This window comes from Conger conger, chromosome 1 (assembly GCF_963514075.1).
Source record: "Conger conger chromosome 1, fConCon1.1, whole genome shotgun sequence".
Classification (NCBI taxonomy): domain Eukaryota; kingdom Metazoa; phylum Chordata; class Actinopteri; order Anguilliformes; family Congridae; genus Conger; species Conger conger.
Window position 1 is genome coordinate 18,630,502 of NC_083760.1, and position 23,484 is coordinate 18,653,985.

At 41.0% G+C, this 23,484-nt stretch overlaps 1 protein-coding gene across 4 annotated transcripts in view; it reads left to right on the plus strand.

The window, feature by feature from the left end:
- The first annotated feature begins 1,101 nt into the window (after positions 1-1,101).
- LOC133138705 (protein unc-79 homolog) overlaps positions 1,102-23,484 on the plus strand; it is a 58,523-nt gene continuing 36,140 nt past the window's right edge. For 3 of the 4 annotated variants that reach the window (XM_061257676.1, XM_061257685.1, XM_061257694.1), the window contains exons 1-13: positions 1,102-1,219; positions 3,223-3,343; positions 10,187-10,494; positions 11,585-11,755; positions 12,945-13,040; positions 13,197-13,252; positions 13,431-13,560; positions 13,898-13,962; positions 14,813-14,901; positions 15,873-15,913; positions 16,567-16,595; positions 20,167-20,396; positions 22,396-22,567. In XM_061257676.1, coding sequence (XP_061113660.1) covers positions 1,198-1,219; positions 3,223-3,343; positions 10,187-10,494; positions 11,585-11,755; positions 12,945-13,040; positions 13,197-13,252; positions 13,431-13,560; positions 13,898-13,962; positions 14,813-14,901; positions 15,873-15,913; positions 16,567-16,595; positions 20,167-20,396; positions 22,396-22,567 — 1,530 coding nt within the window. In that variant the 5' untranslated portion in view covers positions 1,102-1,197. The remainder of the gene's footprint in view (positions 1,220-3,222; positions 3,344-10,186; positions 10,495-11,584; positions 11,756-12,944; positions 13,041-13,196; positions 13,253-13,430; positions 13,561-13,897; positions 13,963-14,812; positions 14,902-15,872; positions 15,914-16,566; positions 16,596-20,166; positions 20,397-22,395; positions 22,568-23,484) is intronic. The other variant, XM_061257704.1, reaches the window with a different exon arrangement.

Genomic DNA, 23,484 nt, shown 5'->3' on the forward strand with positions numbered 1-23,484 from the left:
TCCACAATGAAATAACAAGGCAGTTAAGGTCATGGTATTGGTTCTCTCTCTGCTTCAGAATTGGAACACTTGTTTGTTTTTCAACTGGGGAATTTGAGAATGTCAATTACTTCCTGGAAACCAGATCCTCTCCCCTCAATAAAATAAACATTTTCTTTAAAACTCCAACTCACTAATGGGAGACTGCTGGTAAAACAGAAATGTTCTCTCTCTCTCTCTCTCTCTCTCTCTCTCTCTCTCTCTCTCTCTCTCTCTCTCTCTCTCTCTCTCTCTCTCTCTCTCTCTCTCCAATGGAATAATATTATTTAAGAGGTCTGCTGTGATCTCTCCCAAGCTTTGAAAAGGTAGACATGTGAGACCTCCTGAACGCATGTGAGAATGTGTAATATCAAGTCTGTACTAGGTCTATCAAATAAAACATACAAAATAAATTTCAATAACGTCTAACATGAGTAAAAAGAGTTGCTATCTTCTTACTTTAGTTTTCTTAAAGCATGACCATAAATGTCCATCATTTGAACTGAAATAAAACCGCATGCGCTATGATTTATTATTTATTTTTAAATGATATGAACAAAATGAGGCCATAACTTAACTACACGGAGAAACCCTCAAATTACAAATGTATAAATTCGCGCTGAACATACTATATCTTACACATAATCTGAAAAAAAAAAAAACATCTGTTGCTCAGTGTTACGATATATTGCCTTAGATATTAAAATGAACAGCATAGCTACATGCAGTATATTCTGCCACTTCAATACAATTGCTACTTGTGGAGATTTTACAGATTATTGTACAAGTAGGCTAGAAGTCGATTTGAAATGACAAAATAAGAAGCGAGCTGAAACATATTCATGAATGGCAATTTGTCAGAGTTGGATCAGTCCATTTGTTTCAAAGGTGTGCTCTTTTCTTGATTTCTGTCTTATATACTGCAAGAACAGCTTCATCTAAGAATGGACCTGAACTGACACGGATACAATCTGATGGCACCACCATGCTGCACGTTAAGACCAGGTCCCTTGCCACTGCGCATAAGATACAATGCGACTTTCTGATGCCAGGGCTTTAGTGGTATAACCAAATCTAGCAGGAGCGCGAGAGGGTTTATTCACTTTTTATGGACCGGGGGAAAAGACACCGCAGGGGTGAACAACGTAGATCTATATTTCTTCGTCGCGTCTTCTCACAATGTCAACGAAGGCAGAGCAATGTAAGTACTGTTTCTTCCGCTTGTCCCTCTTTTTCTTGCTTGCTAAACGGTGATTGTAAGAACACATTGAAAATCAAATCACGGTAGCTGTCCTTGGTGATGAAACCATGGTTGCTAAGGCAGGTTGCAACACGTTCTCGCTATGCAGAGGGTTGTTCGCGCTGTGTCTCTGTGTGATATTTGCTGTTTTTGGTAAAGGTTAAAAGCGGTAGGCTGGGAAAGAAAAAAACGCAGACGATTTCCAATTAAATTATACTTGACGCATTAAAATGCGACTGGTGCCCAGAGCTAGATATACGAATCTCAAGGTCGATTAGACATATTTTCACTTCATAAGTGTATCGCACAATATGGAGGCAAGTGGTCAATAATGTGATAGGTTCCACCCTATTTATTCCTTATGTCTGAAGACGTTTTTTGTCATCTTTGAATGGACACTGGGCTCAGTGGCAGTGGCAACCATGTTTTTATTCAGTAAATTAGTCTAAATGCTTGAATGTGACTGGTAAGTGAATAGAAAGATTAGATAAGTGATTAAGTGAAAATTGCAGAAATACCAAGGAATAATACTACACTAGAGTATCAAATATCTGTCAATAAGTTTTCTTCGTAATTTTCTTATCGTAATATCAAATGAATGCGTGACACTGTTCAGTGTTCACACTGGAGGAAGCAACCAGACAGTATAGGCCTGTGTGTGATTTGAAAAATTACCTTTGTTTCTGCTCAGTGACATGGACATGGTTCAATGACAAATGACAAATAATCATTCAGTAAGGAAACACTGTAATGCTATGCCCAGAGCTACCTACTCTCATGGGGTCTGTTTCAGACTGGGCCCAAGACAGTTTTCAGAACAAAACTGAATGGACCATGAGCAAGAGTGCAAGAGATACTGTTAGCAAAAGGGATTGTGTTAGCTGTAAGATAATAAAGGAATGATGAAGAGTGGGAGGTTTCCTTTGCTCAGACCAGATTTTTCCCTAGATTCAAGTCAGCTGCTGTCCCTGTGACTTGATAGTATATCCAAGATGGTGCTTGTGTGTACTGGCATCTTTGCATGCTTGTGTCAGAATTGTCCTGCCAAGTAGTATCAGTGAAGGCAGTCCAGTGGATGCAGAAATTTTCCCTTATCTGAGCATTCTGTTGGTGCCATTCCATGGTCTAATAATTGGGAATCCTTGGGGCTTGTTAGGAGTGTGTCAGGGGGAGATAAGCACTTCGATGCTCTGAGTCACACAAGCAGCACACTCTCCAGGGCAGGATGTGACCCAGCTGCCCAGCCACTAAAGGTCATGGGCTCACTTTGCACAGTGAGTGGACTGAGCTTAATGTTAACCCCGCTGTAGCTGAGCCTGATTACCCGGGTGCGGAGATGAGGGCCGATTCAAAGTATACAGGGGATGACCCACATGAGCTCCACCATTGGGTTTCCAGATTCTCTAAGACTGAAACTCACTGCTGCTCCACTCCGTACTTGAACAGTTTCCTTAATATTGACTAGCTGATTGTTAAACAGTGTAAGAAATCATTTTGATGGGCTGAATCCTGCAGAAAATTATTTGACTAATTGACAGGGTAAAAAACTTGAATTAAATAACAGGCATTTACTTAAAAAGTAGGGCTATTACTGTGAAGCATGCATGTGTACCAAACCTGTGGTCGGTACAGAATGACAGTATAGCACCTGATGCATGTTCTTGACCTCAAAATAGGGTTCTAACTCAGAATCTCTCCAAACAAGAATGAACATCTATAGAGACCCATACTGTACATACTGTACAGTGACAGACAGAATCAGTGGGAGAATTTCACAAAGGCAACTATAGACAGAATACTAATGCAATTAAAGCTGTTCATTGTAAAATCTGCATGGGATATTCAAGCAAACACCACTTCCTAAAATTTGTAAGGTCTCCCGCTCTGTTACCAGTAGACCTTTCTCAGGTTGGAGATATTGTCATCTGTTGACACACTTGTCACTCTGCTCTTTATTTGTTTAGTTGCCTCTAAGATACGGTACTTGCAAGAGTATCACAACCGTGTCCTTCACAATATTTACCCTGTGCCATCTGGAACAGACATTGCAAACACACTGAAATACTTTTCCCAAACCCTGCTCAGGTAAGTACCCCGCGCTGGAACCCACAGGTGAAGTAACCTCCTAAGAACTTATCTACTTACCTAATAGTACAACATAGACTTGGTTTTATATAAATAATACAAAAAAGGAGATAATTTCGAAAGAATGTCTGCGATAGAATGGAAGTAGCATCATCCAAAATATTAATGCGAAGGTGTACTGCTTCAGTAAACCTTTGAGATGTCATTGTTATTGATACTGCATTGAGCAGATGTACTTAATCCAAAGCTGTACACCTTACGAATACAATCTAAATGGTATTTTTCAAGACCTCGCCAGTTACAAACATGTTGTTTTTTGTTAGATGAAATGTAAATGTCTTTCTTCAAGCAAAATTGTTAGAACGGATTGCTGGAACAGCTGTGCATTTTAGCATTTTTTGTGCTACCCTAAAATTTAATCCTGTAGTGTTTTTACCATTATTCATAACCAAATATTCTGCCGTGTTATATGCAATAGCAGCCTTACACTAACTTCCTATACAGTAAGTCCACAATAATTTCAGATACGTATATAGCATGAAAACACCCCACAGCAGCAAAGTAGTTTAATCTTTTGCTGGAAGAAAGATATAGGGCTAGTTTCACAGAGAACAATTAAGCCTATCCTATACTAAATTCAATTTTGAACAGAGATTATTCATACAAAACTGAATTTAGTCCAGGACTAAGCTTAATCTGAGTCTGTGAAACTGACCCATACTTGAATAAGTTTAAGTAAGGTCTGGGGGTCTTTCGAACCAACATCGCCCATTTTGGAAAACTAAAAATGTGGTATTTAATGCAATCCTCCTCATATAAAGTTATCTTTTCTTACACCTCTCATTAAGAGGATTCTGTTTCAAATTGTGCTTTGTGGATCTGAAATTCCATCATTTCTAAGACACAAGCAAATCAGTATCTATAGTAAACTGCATTTTTTTTTTCTCAATATGAAGTCATGTTTGATTGATGACTTTTTTTTACTTTTCATCCATCTCAATGTTACATTCATCAGGTTTTTAAATGAAAAAAACCCAAAAACAATAGCCAGAACAGAAAACAGAACTAATAGACAACTTCATCTGAGAACTGTGTAACCCCAAGTCCCACATTTACAGACCCAGAAGTGACACTGTTCCATCCTATGTCTGCATTGTACACAAGATCATATATAAACTGTAGACATGCAAGTACAATTCTGATGTTCTTTGACATAACGGTTCTGATCTGGTCTTGTGATTGCTGCAGTTATTAATGGCTAAGGAAAGTGATTTTCACAGTTACTTTCAGTCTAATCTGAGACTCACAAATCAGTGCTGCCAGACTGGACTGCTTTGTGGTGCAGAATTCTGTTACAGGAAATGAAAAGGTGTCCTCTTTTACTCAGACATTGCCTCTTAGGTCTGTAATGGAATCCTGTCGCGCAAGTGGCTAAAATTTAGCTTGGAATTATCCCAACCCGCAGTTGGAGAAGCAGCTAGGTCAGTCTGATCCCGGAGTTTTAGGAGACTGCTTCATGCCGCATTAGCCCCAGGGCTCTGTCTTGTTCATGGGTGGTGGGTGCTGCTGGTGTCAGACTCTCGTCCTGTCATTACAAGACTCCCCGAGGCTCTATGAAGTCTGGAGGAGGGAACAAGGTGTTCTTGTTCAGCATATAAGATGGCCGTCACTGTGCTATGGCAGCCTTTGTTTGTGCGCCTCAGCATTGTACTTTACTTAACAAAACTACACAGTATATGAGAGCACTGCATGCTGAACTGTGTGTGGTTGACATTTTAGATGTTTATTCACAGATAAGATTAGGAGTACCTGAATGGACATAATTTGGCTGGACATGTTTTTAACACCATTGTTGCAGTGTAGAATGGTACTGACACCCATTACATTTCAATGCTGTATATACAGTAGGTTCAAGAATGACTGGCACCCTTGATAAATATGCACCAAAAATACTGTAAACTAAAAAATATTAGTTGCTGGCATACTGGCGTGTGTTTTATGAATGATTCCATCGAATCAACCAAAGTCACTGCCAGCCAAACATCTCCAAAACATCAATGACCCACCTTCATATTTGACAGTAGGTATGAGGTGTTTCTCCATGTATGTGTTCCTCTTTTGCTGCCAAACATGTTGATGGTGTGTATGGCCAAATCGTTCATTGCTCTTCCACTCATAATTTCCAATGACGTTTGGCAAACTCCAGATGTTTGGTTTTGTTTACTGAGCTCAATAAGGGCTGTCTTCGGTGCCAACTTTTTGTTTTGTTGGTATGGAGGTGCCATCTAATGGTTCTTTCGGAAATTTGGTGACCCACAAGAGATGCTGCAATTCATAAGCTGTGATCCTTGGGTCCTTTATGGCCTCCCTCACCATCTTTCTCACCACCTGTGGGGACACCGTTGACTTGCATCCTCTTCCTGGCAAGTTTGCAACCGTCTCATATGTTTTACATGTTTTTTATTTTAAGTGTGCTAAGTGGTTTGTACCCATTCCCAGACTTGTGATGATCAATTATCACCTGTCTTTTCTGAATTGAAAGTTCTTTGGCTTTTCCCATGCTGACGGATTACAATGAAATTTCCCATGCTTCTTACCTCATTTTTATACTCTAGTGAAACAGGAAATGATGGAATGACAAAATATAATTAATTTAGACTCAGATAAGTAAAATTGCATTGATATTTCACTTTGATATTATTTACAAGAATTGTTAGCTCTGCCAATCATTTTGACACCTATGGTATTTAAAAAAAATAGATTACTTAGAAACATTGAGAAACAAATAGATAAATATCTTGAAATGAAAGTGCATTGTTTTCCAGTATTTTTGAACATAATATACAGTTTATATTATATTATATGATTATTGGTGTTGTTTCCTAAATACAGCCTTTTTATCAAGGGTGCTTATAATTCTGGAGTCCACTGTACCTGGATGTTTTATAACACTGTAACATTGATAAAAATATGTAAACTGCTCCAGTTCCAAAATTAATCACCTCTGTTAATGTTTCATGTCAGGATTTTCCATTTAACATTTTAATGCAATGCATACTATATTTGGCTCAATTTCCTGCCAGTTGCTTGAGTGCTCATTAGACAGTAAGAATGAGTATTCTAGTTAGTTATACTTTTCAGGGGTTTAATATAGTAGGTGATGTTTGTAATAGAATTTGGAAAGGCATGCCATTCTCCAGGAAGATACCGAAATCACAGACAGAGGATGGAGCTTTGGCATTAATATTTGAAAACAAAAACGGCGAAAAAGCTATTTTCTGCCGAAATGTGTCATGAGGTTCACAGTGCTCAGATGCAGGGCTTCTTTCTGAGTGTAATGCAGACCACACCAACACACTTAGTGATATATGGCCCCGGCCTCAGTGACCCATAAGTTACATTTACTCTCACCCGTTGTCTACTAATACTGTGCACTTTGATTGTATGGAACAAAGAAGCAGCCTGCTGTATGCAACATTATGTTTTGATTTCTTATAAGGAAGAACCATTTATTGAGAACAATACATTGTGTGGGTCATATTCAAATATATTGAATGTAATTTTTGAAAATATATTTGTGATATGTGGAATTCACCTTCCAACTATGTGATTGACAGTTGACCCACTGACTATGCTGGATTTCACAACAACCGAACAATGATTTAGGGTTGATGTAATTAAAACCTATAAAAGAATGAATACATGGGTACAACATTTTCCTTGTGCCAAACATCAACTGCTGACCAAAATTATGTGATTTGAATTATGTGACTCCTTTTAAGAGTAGATCGCATGGGGCGGCCTGTAGCGTAGTGGTTAAGGTAAATGACTGGGACAGGCAAGGTTGGTTGTTCGAATCCCGGTGTAACCACAGTAAGATCCGTACAGCTGTTGGGCCCTTGAGCAAGGCCCTTAACCCTGCATTGCTCCAGGGGAGGATTGTCTCCTGCTTAGTCTAGTCAACTGTACCTTGCTCTGGATAAGAGTGTCTGCCAAATGCCAATAATGTAGTAATGGAACAGTAATTTAGCTTATTTACAAAACAGGGCACTCCCTATTTGTTTCTTATTCCAAAGAATTTGAGTATATGTTTTTCTACGGTATAATGGTAGTGGGATGGTTGTGAAATTTTTCTTATGCAATGCATGCTGTGTTTTTGGTCATTTATTTAAAAAAATGTTGACAAGCTAGCTAGTGACATTGAATAATTAGATGGCTAACCAATGTTCTAAATTTGTAGCAAATGTCCGATTTTTTACTGATATGGCCACTACCAAAATGTATAACGTACTATCACTCAGTCAAGCCGTATTACCACAGAAACACAGTTTTTGAGGAAAATCCACATAGTCAGTGTGAGATTAAGTTGAAGAAAGATGTAAGCATGTATACAGTGGCTTCAGAATGTATTCAGACCCCTTCACTTTTTGCACACTTTATTGTGTTGTAGATTTAATTTCAAATGGATAAAATTGCCCAAATCTACACTCAATAACCCATAATGACAAAGTGAAAACATGGAATTTTAGCAACTGATCAAAAACTGAAATCTTAGTATATGATCATTCAGACCATTAATCCGGTGCTTTGTAGAAGTCCATTTGGCAATTGCAGTTTTGAGTCTTCTTGGGTAACTCTCTACAAACTTTGTATACCTGCACTTGGGCAGTTTATCCCATTCTTCCTGGCAGATCCTCTCAAGCTTGATGAGATTAGATGGGAAGATCTTCAGGTCCCTCCACAGATATTTTATGGGGTTTAAGTGTGGAATTTGGTTAGGGGGATAGTATTAGCCAAATGATGAGCAGTGCCTGGTGTTTGCCGCATATAATGTTCTACCCAATGAGTTTACATTTTGTCTCATCTGGCCCTTCTTGCCCGGTTATTCACTTTGGCCTTACAGTCAACTCTATGAAGAATCCTGGTGGTTCCAAACTTTCCATTTCACAATTATTGAGGCCACTGTGTACCTGGGACGCTCAAAGCTTTAGAAATGGTTTTATACCCTTGCCCTGATCTGTGCCTTGCACAATTTTATCGCGGATGTCAACAGAGAGTTATTTGGACTTCATGGCTTGGTTTGTGTCCTGACATGCAATGTGAATCGTGGGACCTTATACTGCATACACGGGTATGTGCCTTTCTAAAATCAATCAAGTCCAATCAATTAAATTGGCACAGGTGGACTAAAATCAAGTTCTAGACACATCTTAAGGATAATTAAAGCAAACTGGATGTATCTGACCACAATTTGGAGTGCCATAGCAAAGGGTCTGAATACTTTTTGAAGCCACTGTACATTTGCATGAATGGTTCTCCACTATGGGAAATCTTATATGATACAGTGTTTGGCACTAACAGCAAAGTGGCATCAATGGGTGAAAGATGATTAGGATATAATGAGACTCCGATGGTTCACTGATGCTGGTCATGGCCATGACTATAAGGAGGCTGATACATTAATTTAAATTCCTATGCGATTTTAGTGATTTTATTGATTGAAAATAAATGTACAGTATATTTGTAGAAATGTGTGTGATTGCACAGATCTATGCTTGTATGTGTGTGAATGTGTGTCACAATGATTGAAGATAATGTGAAATGATTGCAATTCTCTTTATTGGAACATGAGAAATACAGAAAAGCTTATGCGGAATATTCACATCAGAGCAATGACTTAAGGGGACCATTAATGTACCACACCTGTCTGTGTTTCCCAATATATGAGAATGTAGTGCACTTTTTAATCATTCCCCTTCCTCATTGTCCTGCTGACAACATATAAACATACAATTGTGAGTGAAAAACGCACAATCCAAAATGTATAACCTGTGACCCCATTAGAAGTAGCCTAATTCAGATGTAATGCTGCTAGAACCACAACTTACCTGTACATTATGTTTAGTATAAAGCACTATGGCATCCCCACTTTGTTTTAGACCCATTTAAAGATTGCTGCTGTTTTCCCAAAATATATAAAACTACATTAGACCTCAGGGGACAGCAACCACTAATGTCCATTCCCATTAGCTCACAAACATAATGTTACTGGTCATCCCTTTTACACAACCTATCCTTTTTTCATTACAGTTTTCTCCCTATTGTAGATTAGTTACATTTATTTTAGAACTTGAATCCATATGCCTGTTGGATTTCATTATTCCCCAGATGATACTGAGACAGTATCATAATGTATGCATACAGACATTATGTTTTGGTACAATAAACATGTGTTTTGACCAGGGGCTTTACCTAACCTGTCATACATGTTTATTACTGGCTGAGGCATGTTTCAAAAGTGCCACCCCTATATTTCTCAACCTATTGGAATACCCCACCACTATCCAAAGAGCTTGATAATGCTTGAATTCTGAGTATTTCCAATTAGCATCTTTATCAAACTATACTGATCAACTGCATCTTTTCTGACATATTGGGAGAAGACAGTTGAAAAAAGGTTTTGAGGGTGCCGTTTCCCTCAAGAGAAGTATGGGGTTGTCACTGAAAACATGCAATTTTTTATATTTTTGCTCCTTGTGGCCAGATACGCATGAGATGCAGTGATCATTACAGTTTTACAAGCGTTGCTTGCTTACGTTTTTTATTTTTTTGCTTTCCAAGAGAACAAAAATGAATATACAAAAATCATTTTCATGCTGGAATGCAACAATTCTGTGAACCTGTGCCTTCCAAAACAACCAAAAAAAAATGTGGCGACACTGCATCCTATGTGGAGACTATCTGGGTTTTTTTCTATTTACGCTGTCTGTAGTGCCATTTCAATGTAATGTGCTGTTTCTTTGTGTCTTTGTTGTCTCTTTTTTTCCTTGTCCCCCGGAGCAGCATTCTATCCCGTACAGGCAGGAAGGAGAACCAGGAAGCTTCCAATTTGGCCGTGCCCATGACCATGTGTCTTTTTCCTGTGCCATTCCCACTCACCCCATCTCTAAGACCACAAGTCAGTTCCATCAACCCTACAGTTACTCGCTCCCTCCTTTACAGCGTTCTGCGCGATGCCCCGTCTGACCGCGGGGGGCAGCAAAGTCGGGACGCACAGCTCTCAGAGTACCCCTCTCTGGACTATCAGGGGCTCTATGTGACGCTGGTGACCTTGCTCGACCTGGTGCCCCTGCTGCAGCACGGTCAGCATGGTGAGTGCCGTCAGGGTGCCCGGGCTCTGTCCATATCCACCCACCTGCTGGCTGTCGGTGATGTTAGCGATATTGGAGATATTGGTGATGTTGGTGGTGTTGATGATGTTGGTGATGTTGGAGATGTCGGAGTTGGAGATGTTGGTGATGTTGGATATGTTGATGATGTGGGAGATGTTGGAGATGTTGGTGATGTGGGAGATGTTGGAGATGTTGGAGATGTTGGCGATGTTGGTGATGTTGAAGATGTTGGAGATGTTGGTGATGTTGGAGATGTTGGTGATGTTGGAGATGTTGGAGATGTTGGTGATGTTGGTGATGTTGGTAGTGTTTGTGATGTTGAAGATGTTGGTGATGTTGGAGATGTTGGTGATGTCAGTGATGTTGGTGACATTGGAGATGTTGGTGATGTCGGTGATGTCAGTGATGTTGGTGATGTTGGAGATGTTGATGATGTTGGCTGAAGCCTGGGTTGGTTACTCTGATGGTGGTCTGTTCCAGTTGTTTGGCTGATGGCTTGCAATAGCACGCCCACTTTCTAATGGCATGATACGCATATGGACTGGTGCATATGTTGGTATGGTGGTAGTGTGTGGTAGTGAATATATTGCAAAAGCATACAGGTGTCCAGGACCATTCCCAGGGCTGATGTAAATTATACACTGCATTCACTTTACATGGTACTCTGATTCATGTTGAAAGTATGATATTAATTATGAATTATGAATATCAAGGGTCCTTTTCCCTGAGTGTCCTCAGAGGATGATCTTGTGTTTGAATTTTTGTTTTGTAAAAGCCATACTTTGTTAACTTTGTTCCTTAACTATCTCATACACCAACATCATGTATTACATGAGCAAACCTTCTGTGCAGCATTAATTTGTTAATTTTACTGGTAGCAAACAATAAGTGTATGAAGGACTTGATTTCATTTGGCTGCCTTCATTGAAAGAGGAAGTTACCATCGCACTCAGGATTTATTCCACAATTTGTTCATCATAGTTATGAGCTTGGGGATGGACAGCATACTGCACTGTCTGTGACTAAAGTGGTGTGGTTTTGATTGTCTTTTCTACCTTCCTTTTTCCAGATCTGGGACAGTCTATATTTTACACTACGACTTGCCTCCTCCCCTTTCTCAGTGACGATATTCTGAGCACTTTGCCCTACACTATGATTTCCACTCTAGCCACCTTCCCTCCCTTCCTGCACAAGGATGTCATTGAGTACCTGAGCACCTCCTTCCTGCCCATGGCTATATGTGAGTGCCCCCTCATTCACAATGTAAACACAGACTAATGTTTCAGGGTGCAGAGCCCCCTCATTTACAGTGTAAACACAGACTAATGTTTCAGGGTGCAGAAGCACCTCCTGTATTGCAGTGTGGGGGGATGTTATACAGCTGCACTCAGATGAATGAAGATACATGCAGAATATAGAATATATAAAATGTGTTAAAAAAGTTAAACATAATGTTCATGCTAATGTTTCAACATTCATGCTGTGTATGAGTAGGATACAATGAGTAGTATACAATGTATCTAATTGTATTGCATGCTTTGTCCTGTCCATCTATGAAGTCCAGTCAAATTCTTCTTCGAAAGAAATGTGCGGAATTTTTAAAAGTACAACAATTAACAATTTGTGGTAATTGTGACCCATCATGCTACTCCACACTATTTGGGAAATATACCTTTTTTCCGTGTTAGCAAAGCATAAAGACTTTAGTAGCCTATTTCCTTCAAGGCTGGGTTTGGAAAAAATGTATATTTCCAAAAATGTTGGTGTGTTCCTTTAAACAAGGATTCATTACTATATTGGTGAGATATGTATGACGACCACATTTTTTAACACTGCATGAAAGATCCTTATTAATTCATAGCGGGAGCATATTGCAATTTGTAGTCTAGCTATACAGTCTTGAAATGCAATGCAGACCTAAGCTTTGTTCCGCATATAAAACACGGATACAGACAGAGCACAATTAAACATAATGGCAAGGGCCAAGCACATCTTCTGTGAACATCCCCCATACTGACTGCATGTCAAACAGTAGAGGAACAGCAATGAAAAATGTATGTGGGAATCCTGTTCTCGCTAGTAATCATAAATGGCTTCACGGGACGAGTCGTCTGTGTAGATCGCTCCCTGCTGCACGGTCGTAATTTCAGCGTGCGGTGAATGTGGGGGATAGTGAGAGGACCGGAGAGTGCATGTGGCCTCAGTGGCTGATGGGACACACTCAGAGTAAAACAGGAGATGAGCCAGCAGGCTAATTCGCTTAGCGTCCCAGAGGTAATCATCCTCTGTTCCCACAACTGATAACTCCCAAGGGTCCAGCTTGCGTGTTGGGGGCTTATGTAGAAAGGATGTTTTTTTGGAGCAGCTGAATTACATAAATCAATGACATACGTACATGTGGGTTTGACCTGGGTTTTTGTGTTGTTTAGTGGGCTCCACTCGAAGAGAGGGGGGCGTCCCAGCCTACGTCAATCTCTCTGCCTCCTCTATGCTAATGATTGCTATGCAGTACACCTCAAACCCTGGTAAGCCCCATAAACACGACAGCACACCGGATCTTTCCGCCCAAAATGGGATGTCCCTAGGACTTGCGTAAAATTGTATAATTTGAATGCAGTACATTTCTGTTGAATATTGTTCTATAGCTTTACGTTCCGGTGAATTCCTTTTTCCGCTTTCAGTCTACCACTGTCAGCTGCTGGAATGTCTTATGAAGCACAAACAGGAAGTATGGAAGGTAAGGGTCATGTAACTGAATTCAGAATTTGTGTAGGGGGGCACCTTTTAATATTAATATTGCAATTAGAGGGCATTCACCTTGTCGGGGTAATACTGGCTGTGAATTATAAATCACCTGCTATGTCTCTCACACTAATACGACATTTTTAGAATACTTTCCCTGGTGTGTTTTTCAGGACTTGCTATATGTCATATCCTACGGACCATCCCAAGTCAAGCCCCCAGCTGTTCAAATGCTTTTCCATTACTGGCCCAACCTCAAGCCTCCTGGTGCAATCAGTGAGTACAGAGGACTACAGTACACAGGTGAGTGGTCGCAATGGGAAATGTGAAGTGCTTTGTGACTGAGTCGCGTGACAGAGCAGCATGTCAGCTCGTGGCTAAGTAAATCATTAATGCGTTAATAAATATTGAACTGACGGCTGCAAAATAAAGAAAGGCACACTGTGCTGGTGATTAATATAATATTGCAACGATTCATTTTAATCCACCAGTGTTGCTCTTGGTCTCTATATGGGATCAGTGCTGTCTGTATAATTTTAAAAGCTGAGGTAAGAAAAACTCAGTTTGTGACCCCAGGGATCAATGTGTTGAGGGCTGGTTGGATCTCACTTTGGCCTCCACTCCTCCCCTGTGCCCACAGCCTGGAACCCCATCCACTGCCAGCACATGGAGTGTCACAACGCCATAAACAAGCCTGCCGTGAAGGTACACACCGTGTCTGGCACATCCATAATCTGTCTCACACTCCTGTCCTGGTCTATAGCTCACACCTTGGTGTTTTCATCCAGGTAGATAAAATACGAGGGCAACTGAGTAAATTCATCACATCATACACAGCATAGTGTATATTATATCTGAGATTCCTACTGAACGTTGTAAGACGTGGGTCACCTTCGAACATAAAACATCACTGACAGTTCTCCACAAAACAAAGCTACCGTTTACTTCATTAATGAGATAGAGAAATGCTGCGACAGTCACGTGGGCCTATTTCCTGCTCGTCTGCTCTGAGCTGCAGTGGAGCCCGCAATTAGAAAAGCACGGGGTTGGATTTCAATTACCGCCTGGCTTCTTAATTGGAAGCGATGACCCCATATTGCCTGAGGTGGGGCTCCAGCTAGCCAGCTCTGTAAACGACACCGTCTGAAGATGTGAGCCAAGCATTGTCACCTGAAACGAAGCTACAGTATGTCCCGGTTATACACTGACCATGGCATATGTGCCGAACAAGGTGGGGAGGCAGGCCCAGGGCGTGGATTCTGAACTTTCCCACACAGGTGTATATCATTATTTTGCGTTGTGTTATATAAAAACGGTTTTATATATATAATCCATTGTCAGATTAATCTACAAGGCCCAAGTCCTTATCTTTCTTGTATTCATAGCACTTGAAAATGTACTTCCTTCTAGGGTCTTTCAACACACTTGTACCTGGTTATTGGTATGCACTTTGCACTTTGCTGTACGTCGTTCTGGATAAGAGCATCTGCCAAATGCCTATAATGTAATGTAATGGAATACGGAGCATGCAGCTGTTATTGTCATCCGCTTACAGATGTGCATCGACCCTACCCTTTCTGTCGCTCTGGGAGACAAGCCCCCTCCGCTCTACATATGCGAGGAATGCAGCCAGAGAATCGCAGGGTAGGTTGAGATGCCGCTGCTATAGATTGCACATCCACACGAGTGATTGATTTGGGCTTTTCCATCCATTTCCAATTCCAACCTATCATCCGTCTAAAGACTATTCTGCTCCCGATAGAATATCATTGCCACGGCAACACAACTCCTCCCGGCGTCACGATGATATCATTCCCCATGCTGCTTTAGTCACCCAAGGGTATTACAGGAAGCATTGAAATGTCCTTGTCATCTAGGGAATAAAATCTATAGGGTATTATGAAAGAAAGGGCTAGACCGAGAAAGGCTGTCAGCTTGCTGTGTGTGAGGATTACTGCCGAGATCAATTTCAACAGAGGAGATGCAGACGACTAGCGTGAAACTTCCAGTCTGCATGTGTCAGGGAGCCCTAGAGCGGTAGCTGTGTATATGTGTGCGCTCGTGTATATGTGTGTGTGTGTATGTGTGCGTGTGCGCGCATGCGTGCGTGTGTATCTAATCTAATAGGTACAGGGCCAGCTGGTGTCTGTCATACGGAGAGCACAAAGAGCGTGTCAGCCCCAGTAATAACCTGGCATTGGCTCTGCAGAGTAGCTACTGATCAGAGGGGAATTGGACTGCAGTCAGGAGATGACAACATCTGTGTTGCCGCAAGGTTACTGGAAGAACAGAAGTGTCTTCTATCCACAAACAATAGCCTGGAATGTGCACAACTGACTGAAAATACAATTGCAGTAAAAATAGAGCAAAGTATCTCTAAATGGTAAAAAAAAAAGATTTAAAACTAATCATTTTTAGTGACAGGAAAAAAAGCTATTGTAATTCCACTGGCAGAAGCTGTAGTAGCTCTGTGTACACCTGGTACAGTATTTCTATGGAAACATGTACGGACTCCCAGCACATGGACTGAAATGGCCTTTAGTGACCTGAGTGACCCTCTAAAGCCAGTCCATCACACAGACATATTTAATGCATTTGTGTGTGTGCCCCTGCAGGGACCATGCCGAGTGGCTTCTTGATGTGCTCTTGCCACAAGGTGAGTGTTATAGTCTTCCCCTCTATTTTCCTCTTTCCCTGTAGCGCAACACACACACACACATAAATAGAGTCTGACATTGTACTCCCTCACACACTCACACATGCCGGCCAGGCAGTGCATGAATAAAAGATAGCTGGCTGTCAGGAGAGATGATGGCATGGATGACATTTATAAACAGTATCTCACCGGTCTTTAGGCATAAAGTGAAAGGGTTTATGTCCTCAATCAACCTTTCATGAGAAATGTTCTTCTTTTCCATCTTATTTGAATACAATGGGCAAACTATGCAGAAAAAGGAACACCATTTCTGGTGTAAAATCCAGCAATGTCCAGCTTGAAATGACCACCTACCAGCTGTTTCAAAACATAGCTTGAGGTGGTCAAACTCTGTTGAGTACGGACCTGGTTTGAACTGGTTAAACAGCTACCAGCTGTTTCAAAATCTAGCTTGAGCTGTTTTTTGCAGCAGGGATGATGAAAGTGCACTGCTCATGTGTACATTTACAGTATACTTAACATACCTGTACACAGAGAAATTCTGGGTGCACCAGATTACTGAACTGTTGGGTGATAGCTCACTTTGTCTGGTGAGCCCAGATTACTGCAATATGTTTGTCGTACTAAAACCATCTTTGCCTTCATCCTTACAGCAGAGATATCTGCCATTTGTCAGAAGAAGGTAAGCTCTGAGAAGCACCATGTGTGAGTTCATTTGCATGTGTGCATGTGTGAGTGTGCATGTTCGTATTGTCTTGCCGTCATTCACTTCACATTCCATATTTAAAATGATTCAAATGAATCACAAATCACTACAGCACAATGCATAGGTAAATACATGGTTATGTTACGTATATAGAATATTTAACATTAAAATGTACTGTAGGTGGGCGGCACGGATGGTGCAGTGGTTAGCACTGCTGCCTCACAGCAAGGAGGTCCTGGGTTCGAATCCCCGTCGGCCGGGGCCTCTCTGTGCAGATTTTGCATGTTCTCTCCGGGTTTGCGTGGGTTTCCTCCGGGTACTCCGGTTTCCTCCCACAGTCCAAAGACATGCAGTTTAGGCTGATTGGGGAGTCTAAATTGCCCCTAGGTATGAGTGTGTGAGTGAATGGTGTGTGTGCCCTGCGATAGACTGGTGACCTGTCAAGGGTGTATTCCTGCCTTTCGCCCAATGTATGCTGGGATAGGCTCCAGCCCCCCTGCGACCCTGTTCAGGATAAGCGGGTTCAGATAATGGATGAATGTACTGTAGATGTGTAAATGTGGATTGGATTTTCCCCTTTGGCTACTGTGCTACTGGGAACTAACAGTTATTTCCCCTATGGCTCTGGGTAATATGTCACTAGGGATTGATTACCCTGGTTGCTAGTATTGATCAGGCTGGCTGGAGGGCTTATTCGGTGTCCCCACGGTCTGGAAGGTGTCCCCTGACTCTACCTCTCCAATGCCCTCTGCTCTCGCTGCCTGAAAGTGTCCCGTGTGACATGGTTGCTATGGTGCTGTGGCTATTTGACCTCATTTAGCTTATTGTCTTATTTCTTATTGACCACCCCACCTGCTCAAGTATCACAGTTTAAACATTAGCAGACATTCTGCTGTACCTCGTTCACTGAAGGATGTACTGAAAGATATTTTGCCCCTTGGTACATTTTAAGTATAAACTGCATTCCTGTAAAATGAAAGGTTGCTTATTGTAATGTTTTCCATCTGAGAAACAGAATTAAGTGGATAAAATGTCCACTTTCAGAAATGCATCCATGTGGCCTAATGCGAGTCTGGCACAAAACCAAATTCCACATCAAACACTTGTATACACAGCTCAATCAATGCCCCTGTAATATTATACTAGATAATGAAAAGAAAAGAATACATCAAGGTGTAATACTGATTAAATGCACATGACTGAAAGTTATTGTAATCTGAGAGATGGCATTCCACACAATGCATTGTATGTAAGAAACGTTACATCAACGCCTCCCTGTGATTAATGTCAACTAGGCCCGGGACCCCCCATTGTCACAGACTCTTATCCTGTCCCCATAGACTTTATATTTTATATTTTGCACTTTAATAATACTTCTCACACCCCACTTCAATATCATGTTATAATATTTTTATTTTTTATTTTTTTAAATTTATATTCTACATTACATTCCACCTCATTTTTATATCTATGTTTCTATTTTTTGCACTATTCTTTATGCTGTCTGCATGCACCCACATACCACAGCAAATTCCTTGTACGCAAAAACTGCATGGCAAATCAAGTGAATTCTGATTCTGATTCTGATTCTGAAAGCCCATGTTATAGTTTATGGGTGCATTAGCATTAGCTGCACTTCAATCCATCCATGAGTAGCACATTGCATGTCTTTGTTTCAGTCTCTGGTGAAAAACCTAGTAATTAACAATTCTGTAGGCATGCACATATGGAATAATTTTTCAAGGTACTTTAATCTAGAATAAAATTACATTAAATGTATCTTTAGGTTGCAGTGTCAACCTTATTAAGATATGCGGCTAGAGATTTAGCTAAACAGAGATTTTGCTAAGCATTAACATAGTGTGGTAAGAGCATTCATAGTAAAAACATTATTCATTCCATGAATGTTGCTTCAGGGTGTGCTGCGAGACAGGATAACCCATGTACTGTATGCGTATGTGCATGTGTATTTATTGTATATACATACACACTTACATTCATACATATTTTACCGTTGATAATAAGGCTCAGCATTGGTTGTGTAATCACTCCTCTGCATTTTGAAACACTCTCTATTACTCCCGCGATGGGGCTATCTCTCTAATTGAACTGGAAGGGCATGATGTTTGTTCCAGAACAGTACCCAGAGGTCTGACATTCCTCCAGGTTTCCACGGTCACAAAGCCGTGGGGGTGCTAATCTCAGGTATCATCTGAGCAGCCATTGGGCTGACACACAATGCAGCTGTCCTCCACGCTGGGTCATCCAGCCATTTTAATCCACTACCTCTCTTTAAATAAAACCGGCTTTTTCTGAAAGCAGTGATAAGCAACCTGATTCTGTTATAGGGGATGTCTGCACATTCTTTTAAAGCTAAGGCAATTTTTTATTGGAGAAAAACTGCCAAAACAATGACAAGGAACATGAATAACTGACCCTGCCAAGTGGAATTGCAGTGCATTTTGCTCTCAGGTTTCCGTAACTGTGAAACCTCTATTATTTCTGCCCTTATTAAACACTGTTTTTTGACCCATCTCAAAAAGTGGAGCAAAGTCTGAAAAACAGGAGACTAAGAAACACAGCCCAGCTGAATGACTTCTGGAAGGGGAGAGACAGCACTATCTATCCTTCTGTAGGCTGATCCATATCTGTTGCCTTTGTAAAGTACAGAGGGGGAAAAGATCAGATAATTTGATTGGTGGTAATGCACCTCTGAAATAGGGCAGGGTTTAGTGACTGAACAGATTAAGCACATCCCGATTGCCAGCCATTTTATTTTTAGAAAAGCGAGACACCATGGGGACATGTTTGTTTCTCACTTTCAGAACAATATTTCTAGTCCCTTGACACCTTGATGCGCACAAAAAAGTAACAGAGCCATCTCTCTCCCGCTTTCCTGTATCAGCTCTCAGTGGGCTACATTATCCATGCTCCATTCTCACAGTTCTGTTTCTCCAGCGAGCTGATCCTTTATAAACTCATTTTCATGCGAATAAAAATGTGTCTGTTGATTTTCTCTTCAGGGGCACACATAATGCCCTTCCAGTTCCATTTTGAAGCAGTGGCAACCCAAAATGTCTTCTCTCTATCTGAGAAAAAGGGAGCAAAAACACGTGGCTATTGGCAACTTTAAAGTCTTTAATTTCATGGCCAATGAAAGACTGACCTTTGCTAACCGTCCAGTTTCAGAACATTGCATTTCCAAGTGAATAATTCATGCGAAATCAGAGAGACCAATTACCCCAAAATACTGCGGACGGCTGCTGGTCATCTCCCAGGAGGTGACCGAAAATGATAAATGAAGCCGTAATCAATAGTTAAAATGATCTAAGACGATATTCCCCCAAGAATTAATATCGTTAAGATGGGTCTTCTTTTACTAATTCGAACATATAGTTTACGCTGCCAGTTGCAGAATCTCTATGTAAATGTCTGAATAACCTGATGGCTTTTTAGCTGAGAGCAGATGATGGCGTATCTTTCCAGCAATAGTTCTGTACCATGTTCCTCCCCTCCCCCCCTCCCCTTCCCCCGCTCTCTCCGACAGAACTGCAGCTCCCACGTCAGGAGAGCGGTCGTCACCTGCTTCTCAGCCGGTTGCTGTGGGCGCCATGGCAACCGCCCCGTTCGCTATTGCAAGCGTTGCCATGTCAACCACCACAGCAGCGAAGTGGGGGCCTCAGCGGAGACCCACCTCTACCAGACGTCCCCCCCGCCCATCAACACGCGCGAATGTGGAGCCGAGGAGCTGGTGTGCACTGTGGAGGCTGTGGTGAGGTAATGACGATCCTCTATCAACAAGCCCGCAAGCTACCATAGAACAACAGCCGGCCCTCCCTCCTGCTCTTCAGTAGCACGTTTTCTCTGTGGCACGTTTCAGTTTAAGTAACCCTATTTAAGGCAAGGAAATTGTATTTACTAGTCCTCTAACACACTTCAATGCTACAGTTGTGTAGCATTACATTTTCAGTGCTGTGTTTGTGACCTTTTCAACGCCAAAGTTAGTTTTTTATGACAACAGTCACTCATATTAATAATGGTACACAATGACTTATTTACAATAATAAAGAAGACTTCCTCCAAAGATTTAGACAGTGCATTACAGTGTAATCAAACATAATTAAAGATGTTGACATTTCAAGGCATTGAAATAATAATCATTATTATTATTATTTACTGCATGACATTAATGGCATTCATTAGTTGGAGCAAATGTACTGTATATAATTCGTAGCATTTTCCTTTATCTTCATTTTTGAAATACTTTTCCTGAGTAATATGTCATGCACCAGAGCTATAAAACCCATTTGAAGCCCAGGCTGGTTTCAGCCTTAGTAAAAGAGGGAGTCGATACTTTTACCATTTCAGGCATCACAAATCCCAGATCATGCTGCGGAGATTCAAATATTTTATTTCCTCTCACAAGAACTCCCACTGCCACAAGCAATGTCCAAATAATATTATACAGGATAGCTAACATCCAGCAAGTATATTGTGATTACCCATGGCCTCTTAGAAATAAGAGAGGTTTGTGTAAGATATTGATATAGTATTTCAAAACCCACTCTTCAGAAATGGTGCAGGTCTAATGACTGAACCGTTTGCACGTGCACCATTTTTCACCAGAACGTTTTTGTTGTTATTAAAATAGCCACATTTCATTTTATGTCTTCATGAAACTTTCTCAGTTTCATTTGCCCATTGCTTCACTGGCCAATTAGACAGTGCAGTCCATGGAGATCGTCTCTGGGGCGCACTTATTCATTTGGTTGAGTCATAACAAATTAGTTAAAGGTTCAATATGTGCATAAATGTAAAACATGAGAATGCACAATGACTGGTTGCTTGTAAAGATGAAGCATGCAGTTGATTGAACTTGTAAAAAAAGTGGGAAAGTTTAACAAAAAGAAACTGTGAAATGTTTGAAAAACTTTTTTCTTTGTAAACAATTAGTTACTATTTTCCAATAAAGCTGATCACAGATTCATAGAGTTTTGTATGGAGAATCTCCATTCCTCCAATCTCCAAGTGTATATAGTCTAGGACTAGGCGTAATCTGTGTCTGTGAAATAGACCCTGAGATTTTTAGTTAAAACACCTGGCCTATCTGCATTCCTGAACTGTTTCCAACAGCTCCACATCTGTCACAAATAAAAAATGGGAGATATTAAGTTATGTCAAAACTATGAAAATATTACACAACCAGCAAATCTGTGCTCATTTACAAGAGTGATAAGCAACCATTGTCACTCAAAATTATCTAATTATAGTCCGGACCAGAACACTTTTCATGAAATCTTGTCACTGACAAAAAAAACTACTGACACTTCAGGGTTACCGCAAACCCACCCTCCTCTTCTCCCTGGTCTTTGAGCGAGGAGCAATTAATTGGCCAGACTGATTCTTCAATCTTTGTTTCTTTAGCTTTTCGATGGTACATAAATAAATGCCACTACATGTAGGCTATGTGCTCTTCTTAAATGTCCAAAAGGTAGCCTAGGCTATTTAGGCTCATTTTTATTTTACCTTTACTTTACCAGGCAGGTCATGTAAGATTGAAATCCTTATTTACACTGAAGGCCTGGTAAGAGTCAAACAAGCTTTCGAGGAGGCAATTCAACCTCCAGACAAAAATAGGCGTACTGTACATTGGCTAATTGAGCACATTAACGCTGTTTCCCCTACAATCCCCCCCTTGATGATACGCTAGCACTGATCTCCAACCATGCTCGATTTCTACACACACATAATGGCGGTGACTGGACACCGCGACCAGCCTGCTGAAGGAAGCGGAGATCCACGCAGAGCTGCGGGAGTACGAGATGAACAAACGCCGACAGATGGGCCTGTCAGCATCCCACCACTCCTTGGACAACATCGACTTCGACAACAAAGAGGACGACCAGCATGACCAAAGGCTGCTCAGTCAGTTCGGCATCTGGTTCCTGGTGAGACTCTTATCCCACCGCTGTTCCGTGCGCTTGGCGGTTAACCCGAGTTCACCGCGACTCAAACTAAAACTTTCATGTCTTTATCGTTGGTTGTGCTCAGTCAACAGTAGCAACCAGTACACGGCTCAGTTGGCTAAGTTTTCGCGATGTCGTCCCAGCGTCCCTGGTGTAGGCTACTGCGTCACTTAAAGCCACTGTGTAAAATATCTGTATTTTAAAAATCAATATAACAAGGCTGGCAAACTGGGTCACCTTGGCAGTCACACTGTAATGGGCATCTGCTTCCTGGCTCTTACTACTTTGGCACACAAAGGTTGATTTTTTTAGTTTCTCAGTGGAAAAGTACGATAGCAGTCTTATTATTCTGCGTCGTGGTCTGTTGTTGTGTGGTAGAGAACCACTAGTATTACTATGAAATGTATTTTGTCATTCTGAGCTATGCGGTGTTGTGAATTGTATTGAATAATTCTGTGCTGTAATTTGTCATTCGATGCTGGGTCCGGGGTTTTGCTATATTGAAATTTTATATCTTGTGGCGGGAGATGGATTACCCCTCTGTGAAAGTGACCTTGGTCCTGTGCTAGATAGACTGGTTGGGTTCTTATGTGGCTCCACCATGTAACATCCGTCAGTAATACTTACTGACATTAATGTCCTCAGCGCTGTACAGTGCTGTATCAAAGAATTCTGTGGTTTCTGGCTCTCATACTGTATGGAAACATCACAGCTTATGGCTCTGCCTCTATGGACTCTCAAAAATAAAGCCAGAAAAAGTGCCTAAAAATGTACAAATGCTTCTCTCTAAGGCTGTAGACAATATTTACATAAATGTGGACCACATGTCAGCAATATATAATTAATTTGTACCTTTTTTGCTTGGAAAACATCCTCATTTCTACCCAAAGAGAACATTA